The 17,720-nt window shown below is 44.1% G+C and overlaps 1 protein-coding gene across 1 annotated transcript in view; it reads left to right on the plus strand.

Moving 5' to 3' along the window:
- The window catches only part of PTPRT (protein tyrosine phosphatase receptor type T), a 489,127-nt gene extending 471,655 nt beyond the window's left edge, over positions 1–17,472 (plus strand). The window contains exons 29-33 of the mRNA XM_058814983.1: positions 2,297–2,428; positions 6,199–6,324; positions 8,402–8,565; positions 9,493–9,628; positions 10,762–17,472. Of these exons, the coding sequence (XP_058670966.1) occupies positions 2,297–2,428; positions 6,199–6,324; positions 8,402–8,565; positions 9,493–9,628; positions 10,762–10,815 (612 nt within the window). The 3' untranslated portion in view covers positions 10,816–17,472. The remainder of the gene's footprint in view (positions 1–2,296; positions 2,429–6,198; positions 6,325–8,401; positions 8,566–9,492; positions 9,629–10,761) is intronic.
- Positions 17,473–17,720: the final 248 nt, after the last annotated feature.

Below are 17,720 nucleotides of genomic sequence, written 5' to 3' on the forward strand. Positions count from 1 at the left end.
GTTTATAGCCTGGAATCTCACAGCACGGGTCATTTGTGGAGGATGAATTATGTTGATGGCTTCTTTTTGCTGTGCTGCCTTTGGACACAGATGTCTTTAAAGCCACTAATTATTGCAGTTGGAGTATGTGTAAATATGATCCAGGGTAAAATGCCATCATTTTTTCCCTGGCAGCAGCAGGGTCTCTGTTTTTTAATTTTGTCTATTCTTCAATCTTTGGGAAACAGCAATACTGTTGCATTTAAGATATTCAGTCAAACGGTCACAAAATTTATTTTAGATTTTTTTCAGCAAGATTGTGATGTTTTCATTGCAAACATGCCTAAGGAAACTTGTTATTTTAAAGTGTGTTTAGTGGTTTTGCACATTTGCAGAAGCACAATCCAGTCTTTGGTTTCTTAGGGGTGGGAATGTTTATACATTTCAGCCCTTGTTACCTCAAATCACTTTGCAAATATTTGGATCCTTCCCCACAAAATTCCAGTGGATTAATTTTTTTAGTACAAAGCAATTTTTCATCTGTCATTGAAATTCAGCCACTGTGATGTTCTCTGGCTCTCCTTTATCTTTCCATAAAGGATTCAGGAACCTTTGGGGACAAAAATAATCACAGGGGAACAGCCAGAATCCTACATTTTCATGGCTGTTCTTGCTGAGGTGTGAAGTCTTGTACTGAGCAGGGACTTTCAGAGGACAACCTCCATCCATCCCGTATTGCCCTGAAAGGAGCAAAACTGTCGCTCACCCTCCCCTAAAACAATGGAACATAATCCTTAAAAATGAGACTTAAGTCACATCATGAGTCAAGTCATGAAGAAGGGATGATAGATTTGTGTTTAATCCATGGGCTTTGGAGAAAAAACATGAATTTATGTGTCCCTAACATCATAATTGCCCCATCCCACACATGTTCTCTTGCATGAGTAATTCACATCTCTGTGTCACATTCTCTCTGAAATAGGACAGTGAACCTGGTTCCTCACCTGTAGCAAGGAGCTGAGGAGCTGGGCAGCGTTTCTTTTTCTCCTGAAGGCAAACCCCACAAGCACGAGACCTTCAGCCACGAGTTAAGCTAGATTTGCTACTGACACACCATTAAAAAACCACAGCAGGAACATTCTGGTGTTTAATTAAGCGATAAACCTCAGTATTTTATTTGCCACTCTGCTGCCGCCACTGGTCTGGTATTTCACAACTTTTGACCCCCATTCTGGTGTTTCTAGATGCAGAATGCAGAGTGGGGAAAAAGACAAAAATCTGTTCTAAATGAAAATTTCCCAATAAATAATTTTGTTTTCCTTCTCTGTACCTCACTTCCCATTACCCTCCTCACACGTGCACACTCAGAAACCGCTTTTTCCCAGCATGGCCCAGCACTTCCACCCACATCTTCCTCACATGGAAGAGAAAAGGCAAACACCACAAAGAGCAGCTTAATACTTCATAATTTTATTATTTCTTCACTTTAAATTCAAAATTTTATTCCGCTGGAGGGTTTTTTGTGCTTTTTTGTTTTGGTTTTTGTTTTTTTTACCCCAGAATTAGCATGCCTTTTGATTCAAGTCTGCTTCACAGATGTACAGCACAAAGGACTGTGCAGTTTCCAGGCTCATTTAAGCCCTGCCTGCCATGGTTGGGAAGCGATAAAGTTTTCAGCTTGTTGCCTTTCATCCCAAACATTCATTAACTCAGCCCTGCAGAGGTTGGGAGCACAGCTCCACCCCCTCGTGCTTAGGGAGGCTGAGGTCAGGGGGCCTTTTTGAGGTGAAAGAATAACAGCAGAAATTAAATGCCAATGTCACAAGCTCTGAATGTGCCCCATAAAGGATGGCTGGGATCCAAACATGCCACCTCTGTCACACTGCACCCCCAGGCAGCCCCAGCAGACGGGGCTAATCCCTTCTGGAGCTCCTCGAGGCCACTGCAGCACAAAGGAGAACATTTGCTTCCAGCTGTTTTCCTTCCAATTATTAATATTACTGATAGTCGTAGTCGTAGGAGTAATAGTAGAATTAGCATTATTTGCTGAGTCTCAAAATATAAATAATTGATTTGGGTAATCTCTGCTCTTGTGACACTTCTTTAATGAAATGTCTTTATTGGGAGCAAAAGAATCCCATTACGAGGCGTTCATTCATTGCGGGCCGATAACAAGGAGCAGGAGATGTGATTTGTATAATCTGGTTAAATGGCTCACACTGCCTCCCCACAGCCTCCCGGGTATAATATTCCTTTGAATAAAAGTTGATTGATTTTTTTATTTTTTTTTTTTTAACTAATCTTACTCTTTTGTTAGAGCCACAAGCAGCCTGCTGCCTTCATTGTCACCCAGCACCCTTTGCCCAACACCATCACAGACTTCTGGAGGCTGGTGTTTGATTACAACTGCTCCTCCGTGGTGATGCTCAACGAGATGGATGCAGCACAGGTCAGTGGCTCCTCATTCCTGGCTCTTCATTCACTCCCTTCTCAAGTCCAGGGGGTTTGCAGAGAGTCCCTGCTGCCATTTTATTGGGGTGGATGCCTTCCCACCCGAGTAAATAAATGAGGGGGAGCTGGAAAGTAATAGGTGATATTTTGGGGTTTCAGTGGAGAATAAGTCCATATGCCTGGCTCTTTGTAAGCTAATTCTTATTGCAATTAATAGGGATCATAGAAGAATTTGGATGGGAAGGGACCCGAAAGACCATGACACTTCAACCCCCTGCCATGGCAGGGACACCTTCCACTATCCCAGGTTGCTCCAAACCCCATCCAACCTGGCCTTGGACACTTCCAGGGATCCAGGGACAGCCACAGCTTCTCTCTGAACCTGTCCCAGGGCCTCACCATCCTCACAGGGAGGAATTTCTTCCTGATATCCCATCTAATCTGCCCTTCTTCATCTTAATGCTGTTCCCCTTTTTCCTATCACTCCACACCCTTCTGAAAAGTTCCCCTCCAGCTTTCCTGTAAGCCCCTTTTATGTACTGGAAAATTGCTATAAAGTCTCCCCATTTATTATATAAATACTTTGATATAAAAATATGGAAAATATAGTTAAAAGTATCAACAAGTTTTATATGCATACTTTATATATTACAGAATTACTTTGTGTTTGCAGGCCAACATTTCCCTCCCAAACCCACTTTCTCCCCTTTCATATTTTTGTCTGTGTTTGATTCAGGAAAATGCTCCCTACCACAGCCCCAGGGTGCTTCATGTTTGCCTTTTTCACATGGCATTTCCAGAAGAATAAAACCAAGAGAGCTGAAATAATTTGAAGGATCTTTCCCCTGAGATTTCCAGTATGATTCTGTAATACTGAGAAATGTGCTTTGCACAGTTTGAGGATAATCTAGTCCTTTTATCTCTTTTCCTTTTCCTTTTCCTTTTTAATGTCTAAGCTGGGTTTTGGCTACTGGACACAGCATTATTTTCAGCATTTGAGCTTGCCAGGAAGGAGCTTTTGCCATTCCTCCTGCCCTGGTGTTTCCAACCACCTTGCTGATGGGTGGCAGAGGAGAACAGCTTTCAAAAAGGTGTAATCATGCAATTTGTGTGGAGAGTACATTTGGCATGGCTAATTCACCCATTACAGCCCTTGCTCAATGAGAGGAGAGGAGTGTTGAGTTGGTACTTCATGGATTCATTTTTCATTTGTCTCTTCCATTTGTCTTACCACACTTGCAGGCAGTGAATTGTTGGTCTCTTTTTTGGATGGTGATGGAGAATCCAATCACCCCAGCCCTTAAGGGGGTGTCCCATTGGGGGAGCTCAGTGGGATCCCATTCCAGCCCCAGTGACAGCTCTGATCAGCAGTGGGCTCTCCTGTGCCCTGCAGGGTCCCACCACTGAATAAACAGAGGTTCTCAGCATCTTCTCTTTTCCTCTTCCATCTCTTTGATTCTGCATCTTGGTACTAAATACAGAGACAAATTTCACCTTTTTTTCTTCAAAGCACAACCCAGCTTTTTCTGGAAATGACACACTTTCTCACACTCACTTCTGGGAAAACACAAACCTTTCAGCCCCAGCCAGCGTTATTCTTGTGACTATCTTTCACAAAGCTTAGATTTTCTTTTTTTCCTAGCAAAGTTTTGCTGCTCTGATGTAGTCTGTAGGCACAGAAAAGGGGATTTGGCAGTGCATGAATTCACTTTGACAGTTTCTGTAGCACGATGTCACCTCCCTCAGGAGTGCAGCCAATGCTAGAACACCCAGGTGGCACTGGAAGTTAAGGAGGATTTTAAAGTTTGTATTTTATGAGCTACCAGGACACCGTGAGACAGTTTGACATCACAGAATCATTTGGGGTGGAAAAGACCTCTTAGATTATTAAATCCAACTGTTACCTCAGCCCTGCCAAGGCCACCACTAACTCATGCCCCCAAGTGCCACATCTACACATCTTTTAAATCCCTCCAGGGATGGTCACTCCACCACTGCTCTGGGCAGCTGTTCCATTGCTTGACCATCCTTTCAGTGAAGAAGTTTTCCCTAATATCCACTCTAAGCTTCCCCTGGCACAGTTTGAAGCTGTTTCCTCTCACTCTGTCCCTTGTTCCTTGGGAACAGAGCCCACACTCAGGGATTTGTGCAGAGTGAGAGGGTTTTCCCCCCAGTCCTCCTTTTCTCCAGGCTGAGCCCCTTTCCCACCTCCATCATCTGCTCCTGGGGGCTCCAGACCCTTCCCCAGCTCTGCTGCCCTTCAGACCATGCACAACCATTGTGAGATGGAATGGCTTCAAGCCCATCAATCCAGATCTCTGTGCAGGTCCTCCCTACCCTCCAGCAGATCATCAGATCCATTGTGGAGAGGAGAAGAGAACTTGGCGCTGTCCTTGCATCACAATATTGTCATTCCCTGTCTGTTCATCAGTGCCTGATCCCAGGCTGTGCCCTGAGTATAAATAAACCTTTGTGGAGGTCAGAGCACACACACTACACTGCAGTGTTCAGCAGTTATACACCTGTGTGTTTGGAGGGGTGGCCATTCACAGACCTGCTCTGGAAGAAGCAAATTTTCCATCCTAAGGAAAGATTTCATTTTTTTTCTGCTTTCCACTGCACCTTGAGGTTGTTTGCCAAAGCTCAGCTCGGCTCACATCTCCCTGCCTGAGGGACAGATGCTTTGAGAGGAGATCACTAGGCAGCTTGAAAGTCTGAAGGAAGAGTAAAGAAACCCTTCAAAGGACTTGCTTGTGTGGTCTTGGCTGGCTTGCTTAATCTTGAAAAGCTAACAAGGGCAAAGATGCATAAGATTGTGTGAATATCCCACCCAATTTCAATCCAATATGATCAAAGGAAGAACAGGAGTGCAGAATTAATGCAGCCACATGCACACACTCCACATTGTTGCTGGCAGTGATTGAACTTGAAAAGCTAGAGATCAAGTTCAAATGAGCATCTGGGGGTTTCAAAACTTGTACAAAATTACACTTGAAAATAGGAAGGAAAAAAAAAGCCACAAAGAAATACAGTCTTAGCAGAAACTGCTAATGAGATCTCATGCAAAATATTTTTGCGCCATGATCTATTTCCAGCTGGATTTTAAATTCTTAGATTGTCATTTGTGTGCACAGGGTGGGTTTTGTCCTTTCAACTCAGTAATATCAGCACAAGAAAAAGACTCCCAGCCTGCTTCACAAACTTCAGAGGTGCAGTTGTGGTTCACCCTGAAACCAGAGCAGCTCTTGTGCTCTCAGAACAAACTCACTTTCCTTCTTCTGCTCACTGGTCAAGCCAGAAAATGAAAAAGTTCATATTACAGAAAAAAAAGAAATTTCATTTTGTTTGAATTAAGATTAATTTTCTTGGTGCCTGTACTGTTTCCTCTTTTTTACCAGATCTCTATGGTTCCTATTAAATTTATCTACAGACACTAATCTTTCAATGTTCCTGTTAAATCTCTGCCTTTACAGAAGCTTTATTTGTAAGCCACCTTTCTGCACCTCTACACTCAGAATCCAATCACTTCCAAACTGTGTTCATACAAAAATAAAGAGGAAGAAAATTCCAGACCCTAAAATATATTTCTTTTTTCCTTCATATTCAGGATATAAAATGTTTTACTAAGCTAGAATGAGGTCTTGTCTGAACAAATCCACGACAGACAAATTGGTGATGGATTTTGAGCTGGTAATAGATCCAAAAGAAATTACTGGATATGTTAATAATTAAGATTTCTATTTGGTTTTGTGGGTTTTTTTTCCCTAGCTCTGCATGCAGTACTGGCCAGAGAAGACATCCTGTTGTTATGGCCCAATCCAGGTGGAGTTTGTTTCAGCAGATATTGATGAAGATATCATCAACAGGATATTCCGGATTTGCAACATGGCCAGGGTAAGACAGGAGAAATACTACATTCCCTAGTTATTCTCAAAAACACATTTTGGCTCAAAGAAGAGGCACAGCCAAGACTTGGGGTTTAGAGATGCAGAATATCTCACCTAGGAATGAAATTCCACTGCAGCTACTTCCTTTAATTAACATTTAATCAGCCTGCATTGCTAAAGGACTCTTGGCTGAAGGCAGCGAGTGGATGATACGAGCTGAAAATCTGTATTTAAATGGTGAGCATTTTTCTGTGTGTATTTGAGAACAATTCATCACTTAGTAGCCAATATAAAGCCATCAGTATTGCAGGAAATAAACTGGGATGGTGTCAGCAGCTCTCCATCTGTCAGCTCCCAGGCAGCATCTCTGAAGACAGATGCAATGTTTACTGGCTAGACTGGGATTCCCAACTGCCACTGCTTTCCCTATAAATAAGCAACTGCCATTTCTGTGAGCAGCTCTTTGTCTGTGTCCCTCAGCCCCAGGACAGCTGAAATGATAGAAACGAAGTTTATCTGCACACTGAGCCTTGGCAATCCAGCTTCAGGGCTGCAGGAAAGGGCTTCAGCAGAGGATTTTTCTCTCATTAGTCGTTTCCCAGATTGCTAATGTTTCCTTTGTTGTTCCTCTTTCATTTTTTTTCTTGTCAGAAATGGAAGCAGGCTTTGTAAATTGTATTTCCATGCAGTGTAACCCATCAGTGTCTGCATGGTCAGAGCCTGTGCGGCCGTTCAGGTGTGGCACTGCAGAGGGAACCTTGTGCTCCAGCACAGAAATTGATAAACTGGTTGGATATCAGACACCTTCCTGTGTCCCAGGGGGTGATAAAGCTGGTCAGAGCAAGGCTCTGTGGCTCTCAGATGGAGCTGGACCATGGATGCAGGGCTGCAGGGCGGGAGCTGTGCACTCACAGCTCTCTGCACTCATCCATGTCCAACACCACGGCCACTGCCAGCAAATTTGTGAGGATCCTTTCCCTCCTCAACCCCCAGAGAATTTCTGAGGGCTGCCTCTACTTCTTATGGCACAGCACAGCAAAGAGACATTTGACTTGTTTGTGCAGTTTGATGCAATTTGATTCTGGAAGCCAAACAAAGCTCCCATGCACTTGGTGTCTGCTTGGCTCTGTAACAATTGTTATCCAGGTTAGAGAAAAGGCCTTGTTTTTGCACTCTACCTGTCAACCTGTTTTTTAAAGTTCTTCTAAGCCTTCTGATGTTTACATTCTTGTAATGAACTTTCTCATGCACTTTATGTAAATAACTTATTGTTTTACATTATTTTATGGAAAAGGAGAAATTTAATAGACTGTTAGTTTGTCATTGGAGAGGTGGCACTGTCATCCTCCAATCCACTGTCATTTTTAGAAAACTATAAATGTTAGAGTCAGAAATTAAACACCCCTCTTTTTTACCTTGGGAAGTCCAGTGTCCACATCATTTTATTTTGTGTCCTAAAGCAACACTGTACCCAGCATGTAGAGCACCAGCACTGCTGGTGCAGGTGCAGAGGGGAAGCTGCTCTGCAAGCAGTGCTCCTGATAGAAAAAGATTTTAAAATCACAGAAAATTCAGGGAGCTAAAAAGAAAGTTAAACTTAGTAGGCCCTGGGAAAATGTTAAAGGTAGGCCCTGGGAAATGTTCAGCCTTGTATTTGCTGATCATGTACTAAAAGAATAGAAGAAAGGATTTCATCAGAAGGCCAGCTAAGAATAGAATAGGAAAGAATGATAACAAAGGCTTGTGGCTGGGACTTTCTGTCCGAAGAAAGTTTTGTTAGAAATAGCTAACATAGGCCAGTCACAGATCCACCTGTTGCATTCCACAGCAGCAGATAACCATTGTTTACATTTTGTTCTTGAGGCCTCTCAGCTTCTCAAGAGGAAAAAATCCTAAAGAAAGGATTTTTCATAAAAGATGTCTGTGAGATGAGAGGAATTTCCTGGGTTCCGACAGTACCCCTGCCACCCAGATCTCTTAATAAAAACATAGAATCATAATAATTCAGTGACGATGTGTTGGTGATTGCTGGCCCTGGCTGCCCTGCCCTCCCTGGCTGGCCCCTGAGCAGCTGTGTGTTGCAGCCGCAGGACGGGTACCGCATCGTGCAGCACCTGCAGTACATCGGCTGGCCGGCCTACAGGGACACCCCTCCCTCCAAGCGCTCCCTGCTCAAGGTGGTCCGGAGGCTGGAGAAGTGGCAGGAGCAGTACGATGGCAGAGACGGGCGCACCGTGGTCCACTGCCTGTGAGTAAGGGCTGGGGAATGGCCGCAGCATCACGTGTTGTGGGTTATGGCTCTAGAAATCCCCCAGGCTTCAGCTGGGGGAAAGGGAGTTAAAGTACATTTGTACTGCTAACTTCACACGCTTCTGCACGCTTGTACTTAATGTACAACTTCATGTACTAACTACATTTATAATAATAACCTCAAGTTGAATATTGTATTGTATTATAGTATCCTGGCCCAGGGATTTTGCTGATTGCAGTGAGAGATAGCTCCAAGAGCCCTGGTACATTGTGGGTCTCGTGTCTGCAGCACAAACAGAGCTGAAGCAGCCCTGCCATGTGCCCAGCTCTGATCATAGAGCTGCTGTGAGCCCAGAGCAGGGGTCTGCAGCACTGCAGTCCCTGAGCTCCCCTGTCCCTTACTCCAGGGGGAAAGGAAAGCTCCCCTTATCCCTTAGTCCTTCCATCCCTGCCCCAGTTCTACAGGTCTCCACTTTCACAGACTCACAGAATGGATTGGGTTGGAAGGGACCCCAAACACCACTCAGTTCTAGTGGACTCCTTCCACTGTCCCAGCCTGCTCCAAGCCCTGTCCAGCCTGGCCTTGGACACCTCCAGGGATCCAGGGGCAGCCACAGCTTCTCTGGGCACCCTGTGCCAGACCTCACCACCCTCACAGGGAAGAATTCCTTCCCAATACCCCATCTATCCCTGCCCTCTGGCAGTGGGAAGGCATTCCCCTTTGTCCTGTCACTCCATGCCCTTGTTCAAAGCCCCCCTCCAGCTCTCTTGGAGCCCCTTGAGGCACACAAACCCTTGAACATCAGAGACCTTCCATGTGTCAGCAATCTCTCCATTAGAGACCTGTCCATGGGCTGTGAGCTGTGTGTGCTGTCCTTCCCCCAGCCTCACCAGCCCCTCCTTGCCCTGTCTGTCCCTCTGCCAGGAACGGTGGTGGTCGCAGCGGCACCTTCTGTGCCATCTGCAGCGTGTGTGAGATGATCCAGCAGCAGAACATCATCGATGTGTTCCACATAGTGAAAACGCTACGGAATAACAAATCCAACATGGTGGAGTCACTGGTAAGGCTTCTTCCTGCTCATTCCCCACCCAGTGTGTGGGCAACAGACTTCAGGATAGGTAAAAGATGTCAAAATTAGTTCAGGATGAATCAAAATGAATGGGAACATGGAGACACCAGAGTTAAAACTGGTCCTGTTTTAGCATGTTCAGTGAATCTTCCTGCTTCTCCTTCTGAGAAGAGGGGATGCCCAGGCAGAGAGGTGGACACTGTGTCCCATGCCCAGCCACCTCAGGAGGTCAAACCCCACAGATCTGTCACCATGGCTGTGGGAAGAGTGGGATTTGTCCTCCTGTCCATGCAGGGGTTTGTCCTCCTGTCCATGCAGGGATTTGTCCTCCTGCCCAGCCCAGTGCTGGGTGCTGTGACACATCTTGAAACCAGGAAAGGAGAACAGTCCAGCCTCAGGCCTGGCTCCCTGCAGCCCAGGAGATTAAACTGTCCTGAATTCAGTCATCTCCATCCATCACTCTGAGCTCATGCCTCAGAAGCAACACGTGCAGTGAGGGCTGGAGGCAATAATGAATGGTCCAGACTGCGGCTGTCTCTTTGAGTGCTTTTCTCTGCCTTTGATGACACCATCTCCCAGCCATGCTTGCTCAGGATCACTCAGAAACACAACCAGTGTTTGCCTGCTCCTGCCAAAGGGTATAAGAGAGAGGGAGGAAGTATTTTTGCTTGCAGGATGAGGCTCTGAGGAATTTTCCCATATCCTAATGTGTGACAGTGTTCACAGGGGTCTCAGGTTTAGGGAAGAGACGAGGATCTGACTCCATGTTTCAGAAAGATTAATTTATTGTTTTATGATATATATTACATTAAAACTATACTAAAAGAATAGAAGAAATTATTTCCTCAGAAGGCTAGCTAAGAATAGAATAGCAAAGAATGATAACAAAGGTTTGTGGCTCGGACTCTCTGTCCAAGCCAGCTGGGCTATGATTGGACATTAATTAGAAACAACCACATGAGACCAATCACAGATGCACCTGTTGCATCTCACAGCAGCAGATAATCATTGTTTACAATTTGTTCCTGAGGAACAACTTCTCAGGAGGAAAGATCCTAAGGAAAGGGTTTTTCATAAAAGATGTCTGCAACACTAATGCCATTCCTTTGTGTCCTCTCTTTCAGGAACAGTATAAATTTGTATACGAGGTTGCACTGGAATACTTGAGTTCCTTTTAGCCCAGCCAAGGGAGGGGACCCCACGATGTGCCAGACCCCAAACTCTGGTGGATGCTTCTCCCCTGTCCCACACTGGAAGGCAGTGACAAGTGTGGGGAGGAAAACTTCTCCTGCCTTCTCAGCAAGAGACTGAGGTTGCAGAGACCTCGCTGGAAGGAGGAGGCGATGCCTGTGTGTGCTGCTGCCTGCTTTCTATGGGAACATCTACTGCTTCTTAAATAACTTACTGTAAAAATTAGCAACGTGGGAGACAGGCTGAAAGACCGGACTTTCTAATCCCCTCTGACTTCTCTTTTGGATTGTGTTTTTGTTCTGCTTGCTGCAGAGAGGGGAAGGAATGAAACCCTTAGGAAATTCTCTTTTAAATGTCTCCTTTTTAATTTATAATTTTGTTCTCAAATCCCAGCCTTTTAATTTTTTAATTTCATGCAGCAGTCATTTGGGAAAAATGAGATAGCCATAGGGGATACATGAAATGTTTCATTACAATTTGTCTACCTTATCTGTTTCCTTTTATTTGTTTTTCCTAATGAAAGGGCCAACACACACATATAAAAAACAAAAAGACTATGCTGGAATTCTCTTCCCAAATGTAGTAGTCCCTTTAAGCATGAAAATAGATGGTGGAGATGAGAAGCTGTACGTGGATCCACTGCCTCCACAGAAATATTTCCTCCCAGTTTCTGCTCAACTTCAGGGCTGTGCATGACCCAGTTCCATCCCTCTGGTCTGTGTCCTTTCACTGCTGGTGAAGCTGCTGAGGAGTTTCCCAGCCACTTGGACCTGAAAGTTAAATATGTGCATCAACAAATGGCATTCATCTGGCAACTTTGGTGATTTGGTCACCACATTTCCCAAGTATTGCTGGGGTGCAGTGTGTCTGACAAACAGGGTATGAAGTAGGTATTATTGCTCATATACTATGTATGACTATTTTTTATTTATTATTTGTATTACTGTAGAACTTAGGAGCCCCAGTCACGCCAGGAGCCTGCTGAACCAGGCACTGTGCAGGCAGACAGCAAAGAAAGTTCCTGCTCAAGAGTTTCAAAGTCTGAAGTTCTTAAAATTGAGTTTGGGCAAGATTTCCTCACTATTTCCAGGAATCTACAAGCTTCAAAACTGTAACCCATTGGAGCTGTAGGAAAGGTGATGTACATACACAGAAACCTGTAAAGAGAAGTGTTAGCCCAGCACAGCAAACAGAACTTCTCTTCTTAAGCAAAACAGCTTTTGTTTTATTCTGCAAAAATGCCTGTGCAAGTCTCCTTCTCTGAAACAAGCACCAGATGTGTTTTGCCATGGTTGTGGACCTCATTCTGACTTCTTAGCAGCCAAGAAATTGCTTTTCTGAAAAAGTATGTTTAAGTAGTTAATCACTAAGGTCTGCAGGGTAATCTTGGGGAAAAAATAATTGAGTGAGCAAGGCTTTACAATAATTAGTATTTCAATTTAGCCATTTATTTATCTTGAGGGTGCGGGATATGAGGTTGCTCTGTGTGTAAAATGGATTATGGGGTGTAGGTTCTCTAAATTCAGACTTGCTAAAAGATAGACTGGAGGTAAGAGTTGAAGGAAACTTCAATTTTCTTATCACCCTGTAGTTTTCCACCCTCAGGTAAATCCTCAGAGGCTGCTGAGAGCTCTGTCCTGGCACAGAGCGTGCCACAAGTTCAGAATGTTTTCCTAATTCTGTCTGTGAATTCAAAAGGTGCCTCTGCTTCATGGCCATTCTTTCTTCAATAGTCACACCCTCACCTTGACCAGGAGGGATGGAAATGAAAACTGGCAAAAGCAGCTCTCAACTCAGCCACAAACCAGTACCCAACCAAACCATTGCCATCCACCAGGACCTGCACCAGCCCAGGGAAGGATGCTTGGAGTGTCATTAATACCCCTCTTGATAAGCAAAGGATGCTGAACCACCTGGGGTTTCTCTAAAGAGCTTTGGATTCTTGGCTTTAATACCATGAAGGTCTTAACTGATCATGAACCACCTTCTCACAGGAGCCTCTGTGCTGTTTCTGGTTGGTCCTTTCTGCTGCCTGCAAAAAATCAACTTTAGTTCCAGTTGGGGCTGTCAAGTGACTTGTCTTTATTTATGAAACAATGCAATTCAGCAGGAAAAATAAGTAGAAGGCAAAGTGAAACTAGGAGATAAAAGTGAGAGGAAAAGGATAATATTGGTGGTTTGGTTACAAGTGGCTGGGTGGAACAGTGTAGGTCAGGTGCTGGGAGAGAAAAGGGAAGAGGGAATTCTAATCCCAGGATGGGATTTTTCAACAACTGCCTAGGTACGAAGAAACTACAAGTCAGCAAAGTGTTTTTGACTCTGCTGACTCCAGAAAGCCAAGGGGAACCACTCCCTGTGGATAATATAGAAATATTAATTAGTAATTAGCATTCTGTTAGTTTTACATAGAAGGTAGCACAGTGACAGTTGTCCCTGGTGACTTAGGGGAGTGCAGCCAGCAGTGAGGGTGACAGCTGGGCTAAGGGAACAGGGAGGTACAGAAATGCCACTATCACTGAGGTGTGAAGTGTAGGAGGTAATTTAGGCTTAACTTATAAGAAAGTGGATTGAAATGCCAGAGTTAGGCCCACAGGAGGGGTGTGTGAGTGAGGGGAAGGATGTGTGGGATGAGCAGAGCAGCACCGGCAGTGCAGTGCTTTAGGGTCTGGAGGTGGGTTTGGATGTGTTTTATGGTATGAAAACTACTAAAGGGTCAGGTACCTGTATCAGCTGGCCCACAGCAACTCCCTGTGTGCTCAGCCCTCTGCAAAAGCCAAGTGATGTTGGCACAAACTGCAGGGAATGATATTTAAGCTAAATTTTACATTTGGTAGGAGCTCGATGCAAATGTTGGTTCCCACAGCCCAACTCTTAGTCACAGCTTATTATGTGGCCACTCAACCATGTGTGTGAACTTGCTAATGTCCAGCCTAAAACCCATATGGAAAGATGCTCAGCAGACACTGCAGATTGTGTTGCCAAATTGTTATAAATTCCTGCAGTTACAGTGCTTTTGGGGGACTGACCCAGCTCCAGTCTGTGTTGGCTCAGGGATCTTCATGCTGTTCCTCCCTGCACAGTGCATATATGCCAAGTGTGAATTAATGATGAAGGGAATTGTGTGGAAAAGCTCACTTTAAATCACTTTATTACCTTGAGGTTGTTTAAACCCTAGAGAACAGCCCATAGTGAAGTAGGTAATGTGTTTGAAGCAAGATTATGGGTGATGGGTTTGTTTTCATGGGGAAAGAAAGGAATTATGAGATGAGATAAAGGAGGTTTTCTCACTCCTGGAAGGATTAATAGTCAGTGTGAGCTTTTCAGCCTAAGCATCCCCTGCTGTGGATGAAAAGTGATAATGTGCAGTAAAAAAAAAAGGTGAATTCCTCAGTGACTGAATCTTAGGCTGGAAAAAATAATCACATTGACAATATTTGAATGGACATAATGAAGATGAACTTATTCCCATGGAGACATCCTTCAGAGGCGAGGGGAACTGTTTGTGATAGCAGAGTTGGTGTAAAGTTTGGAATGGAATACAAGGAAGTAGAAACAGGTGGTTTGGGGTCATTATCTCATATAGGGGGTAAAAAACATCTTAAATTATTATTGGTGTAACTGCAGCAACGAACTCCACTGGTTATCAGGAGTTTCTAGCCTTCTATTCTGGAGCTGTAAACTCCCAGGGAAAACAAAAAAAAAAGGTCCAGTACCCACATGGACCCCACAGTAGTAAATTTAAGCCTGTGGGTGCTAGAGTGGCTTTTCCATTTACTTTCCACAGGCCCTGCAGCAGCAGTTTGTGGGATTTCCCTTGGGAATCTCAAGCCAGGGATTTCTGGTCACTGCTCTTGGTGTGCTGCAGAGTCAGAGGAAGGAGAGAGGCTCCTGCAGAGGGTGGTTCAGGAGGCAGTTAAACCAGTTTTCATCTGGAAGAAAAGGAAAGGAGAAGAAATCTCCTTTGGGAGGAACCAAATATTGGAGGAAAAAGCAAATGAAATGGATCCTGGAACAGGTAGGAAATTTGCACCTTGCTCTCTCTCTCTGATTCTTGCACAGCTGCTCTCATCTCACTCTCCTGAGTTCCTGCCAAGATCATAAAAAACACATAATGTCACATTCCCTGCTGTGGAGATGGAGCACTCGGAGTGTGACAGAGGGAATAAATCCTGAGGGACAAAGATAAAAGAAGATTTGCTCAAGAGAGGAATCTTCAAATATGAGGTGCTTCTATCTGTCACACTTGCAGAATTTTTAGTAAAGTCACAGAGCAGTGCACAGTCCTGGCATGGTCCTGGATGGGCAATGTGGTGGAAAAGTTCCCCTTGGAAAACTTCATTGTCCTGTAATAAATGTGAGCAATCCACTCCATGACGTTGGCAGCACAGTTAATTTTTGTGATCACTCCAGCCAGTGAAAGGGGCATCTCAAGATGGTGTGAAACTGCTGCATTTTCATTTGAGAATCTTTAATTTGTCTTAAGTGTACAAAAGACAGTCAATCCCATTTTTTTTTTATTTTTTAGGAAAATAAAGGGGGCCATGTGGCAAAAGTGGCAACATTTATTAAGTGGCAACATTTATTCAGTATAACCACTGCCACTGGGTCAAAAATTCCATATTCCTGCTGTGTGAGGGCAGAACAAAGCACTGCAGCTGCCCTGCCCAGACAGAGGAACAGGAGGAGCCAGCTAAGTCAGAGAGACAGATGTGAGCAGTGAGGATCCTGTTAACCCTCCTGTGCTCCTGCTTATTTAGATTGAAGTCTTTGATAGCCATACATACATAATATACAATTTCAATGCAAGTGCTCTTTCTTTCCCTGTTCCCAAAAATACCTCCAGCTCTTTTTCCTCGAGGGTGAGCCAACAGCACAGTGAGCAAAGCCCAATTTCTGCAGTTTTGGCAAGGACCACAAGGAAAATCCATCATGTATTATCTGTTCATTGACTTGGAAAAGGTATCAATCATCTGCCTCATATGCATACTTGAAGAATGTACAATTTGCTCAAACTGTCAAGCGGAATCATACATTTTCATATACCACCAAATCCTGGAGGTACAGAGTGTGATGGAAAGAAAAAAAAAAGAGGCAAAAACTTGCTGACTTCCAGTGACCTCTAGTCTATAACCATTAACTGCTGTGTTAAAATATTTTAAAAGTTTCCCTTGTGAAAAAAAAAAATAAACTATGTTCAGAATATCCTACAGTTTAATGTTGGACTAGTAGAATGTGAAAACGTGGCAGCTTTTCCAGTTTGTAAAAACATGAGGGATCTAAATCAGTCTTTCCATCCTCATCCCAGTTCATGCAGCAGATTTTCCACCACTATTCTGTTTTCAACCTGAGCCTTAAAAGACAAACTAATGCAGCAGACTGAATGCCAGATGCTGGTGTTCCCATAGTGTTTCCTGGTAGGGGGGAAAAGATTTAAAAGGATGAAAAGGGAAAAGAAAAAGCTAAAATGGTTTTTCTTGGAATTCAATTCAAAGAGCTGTTTCTGAGCAGTATAAACATGAGCCAGTCCATGGCACTCTGGAGGTACAGGGTGAAGATGCTGTTGATGTCCCTTAGGGACCAATTCTGGTATTTCATATATAGGCACCCAAGAGGTATCTATACATGAAATATCAGGATTGGTTCTGATATTAGTGGTTCCTTTGTGGAAGCAATTGTCACAGCAGGAATGTTTCATTGGGGATCTGTTACCCTGCAATGCCACCCTTTGGGACACCCTGTGAGACACCTCAAGTGTGTTGCACTGGATGGATTTCCTTGTGTGAGTACATCATCTTTCAGTGAGGGAATCCCCAGGAACTCTTCTTTGTGTGAAATAATGGAAAGGAGTGTCTTTTGGGGGATGGAAGAGGAAGTGGGGCCAGCACTTTACAAGCTTTCATGAATTTAGGTACTCTGAGACTCTCCAGGACAAACACTGCTCGGTGTTTCACATTGCTGACAGTCAAACCAAACTTCATGTGCTGGACTTCCATGTACCTGGAGCAGAACTGGAATTACCCCCTCATTGCCCTTCTAGCCCTTTCCTGCATTGCCAGCATTTAAACACTGTACTTCTATGCCAAAAGTTTGAGCTGCATCCTTAACACACCTTTAACCCACCCCGACTAACCGCAGTGACAGAATTCACTCCCACCCCGATTCAATCTCCTGTGGGCACCCAGATGTGCCAGCATCGCTTCTTGCCAGCCTTGCCACCTCCTCAGAGGGCAGTGGCTGCCTCTGGCTGAGCAGTGTGCCATCCCAGCTCCCTGGATGTGTTTTTGGGCAGGGAGGAGTGCTGCTGCATGAGAGGAGTCTCTGCTGATGCGGTGCCGCTGCCCCCTCTGCTCCCCCTCGGCCTTTATGGATTACTGGTGAAACTCACTTGTACAGTTTGGATGTTTGATAGATAAAGCACGTATGAAAAAACAAAAAAAGGAAAAAAATATAAATACAAAACTCTCAACACTGTGCATTCAGTGTCTTTTCTTTCTAGCTTAAAAGAAGGAAGGTAAATAATGTCAAGTCAATGAATATCAGATATATTTTTTGACTGTACATTACAGTGAAGTGTAATCTTTTTTTTACAACTGCGAGTCCATCTTATTTATTCTTGTAAATGTTCCCAGACAATGTTTGTAATATGGGCTGTGTTGCAAATCCATAAAATAAATCTGTGATCTGAGATTAATGTTTTACTAAGAGACTCTTGTACTTGTGCCTTTTCTTTGGACTTAGAAGAGGCAAGGCATTGTGAGCAGCACTGCTGGAAATGATGGGGTGATTGCATGACAAAAAATAAGACCAGCATCTTGTCACAGTGATGGGCTTTGCATCATGGTTGTCATTCAGGAGACGAAGAGCAAAAAAGAGAATTCAGCAGGCACTTGAG

Source organism: Ammospiza caudacuta, chromosome 15 (assembly GCF_027887145.1).
Source record: "Ammospiza caudacuta isolate bAmmCau1 chromosome 15, bAmmCau1.pri, whole genome shotgun sequence".
Lineage (NCBI taxonomy): Eukaryota > Metazoa > Chordata > Aves > Passeriformes > Passerellidae > Ammospiza > Ammospiza caudacuta.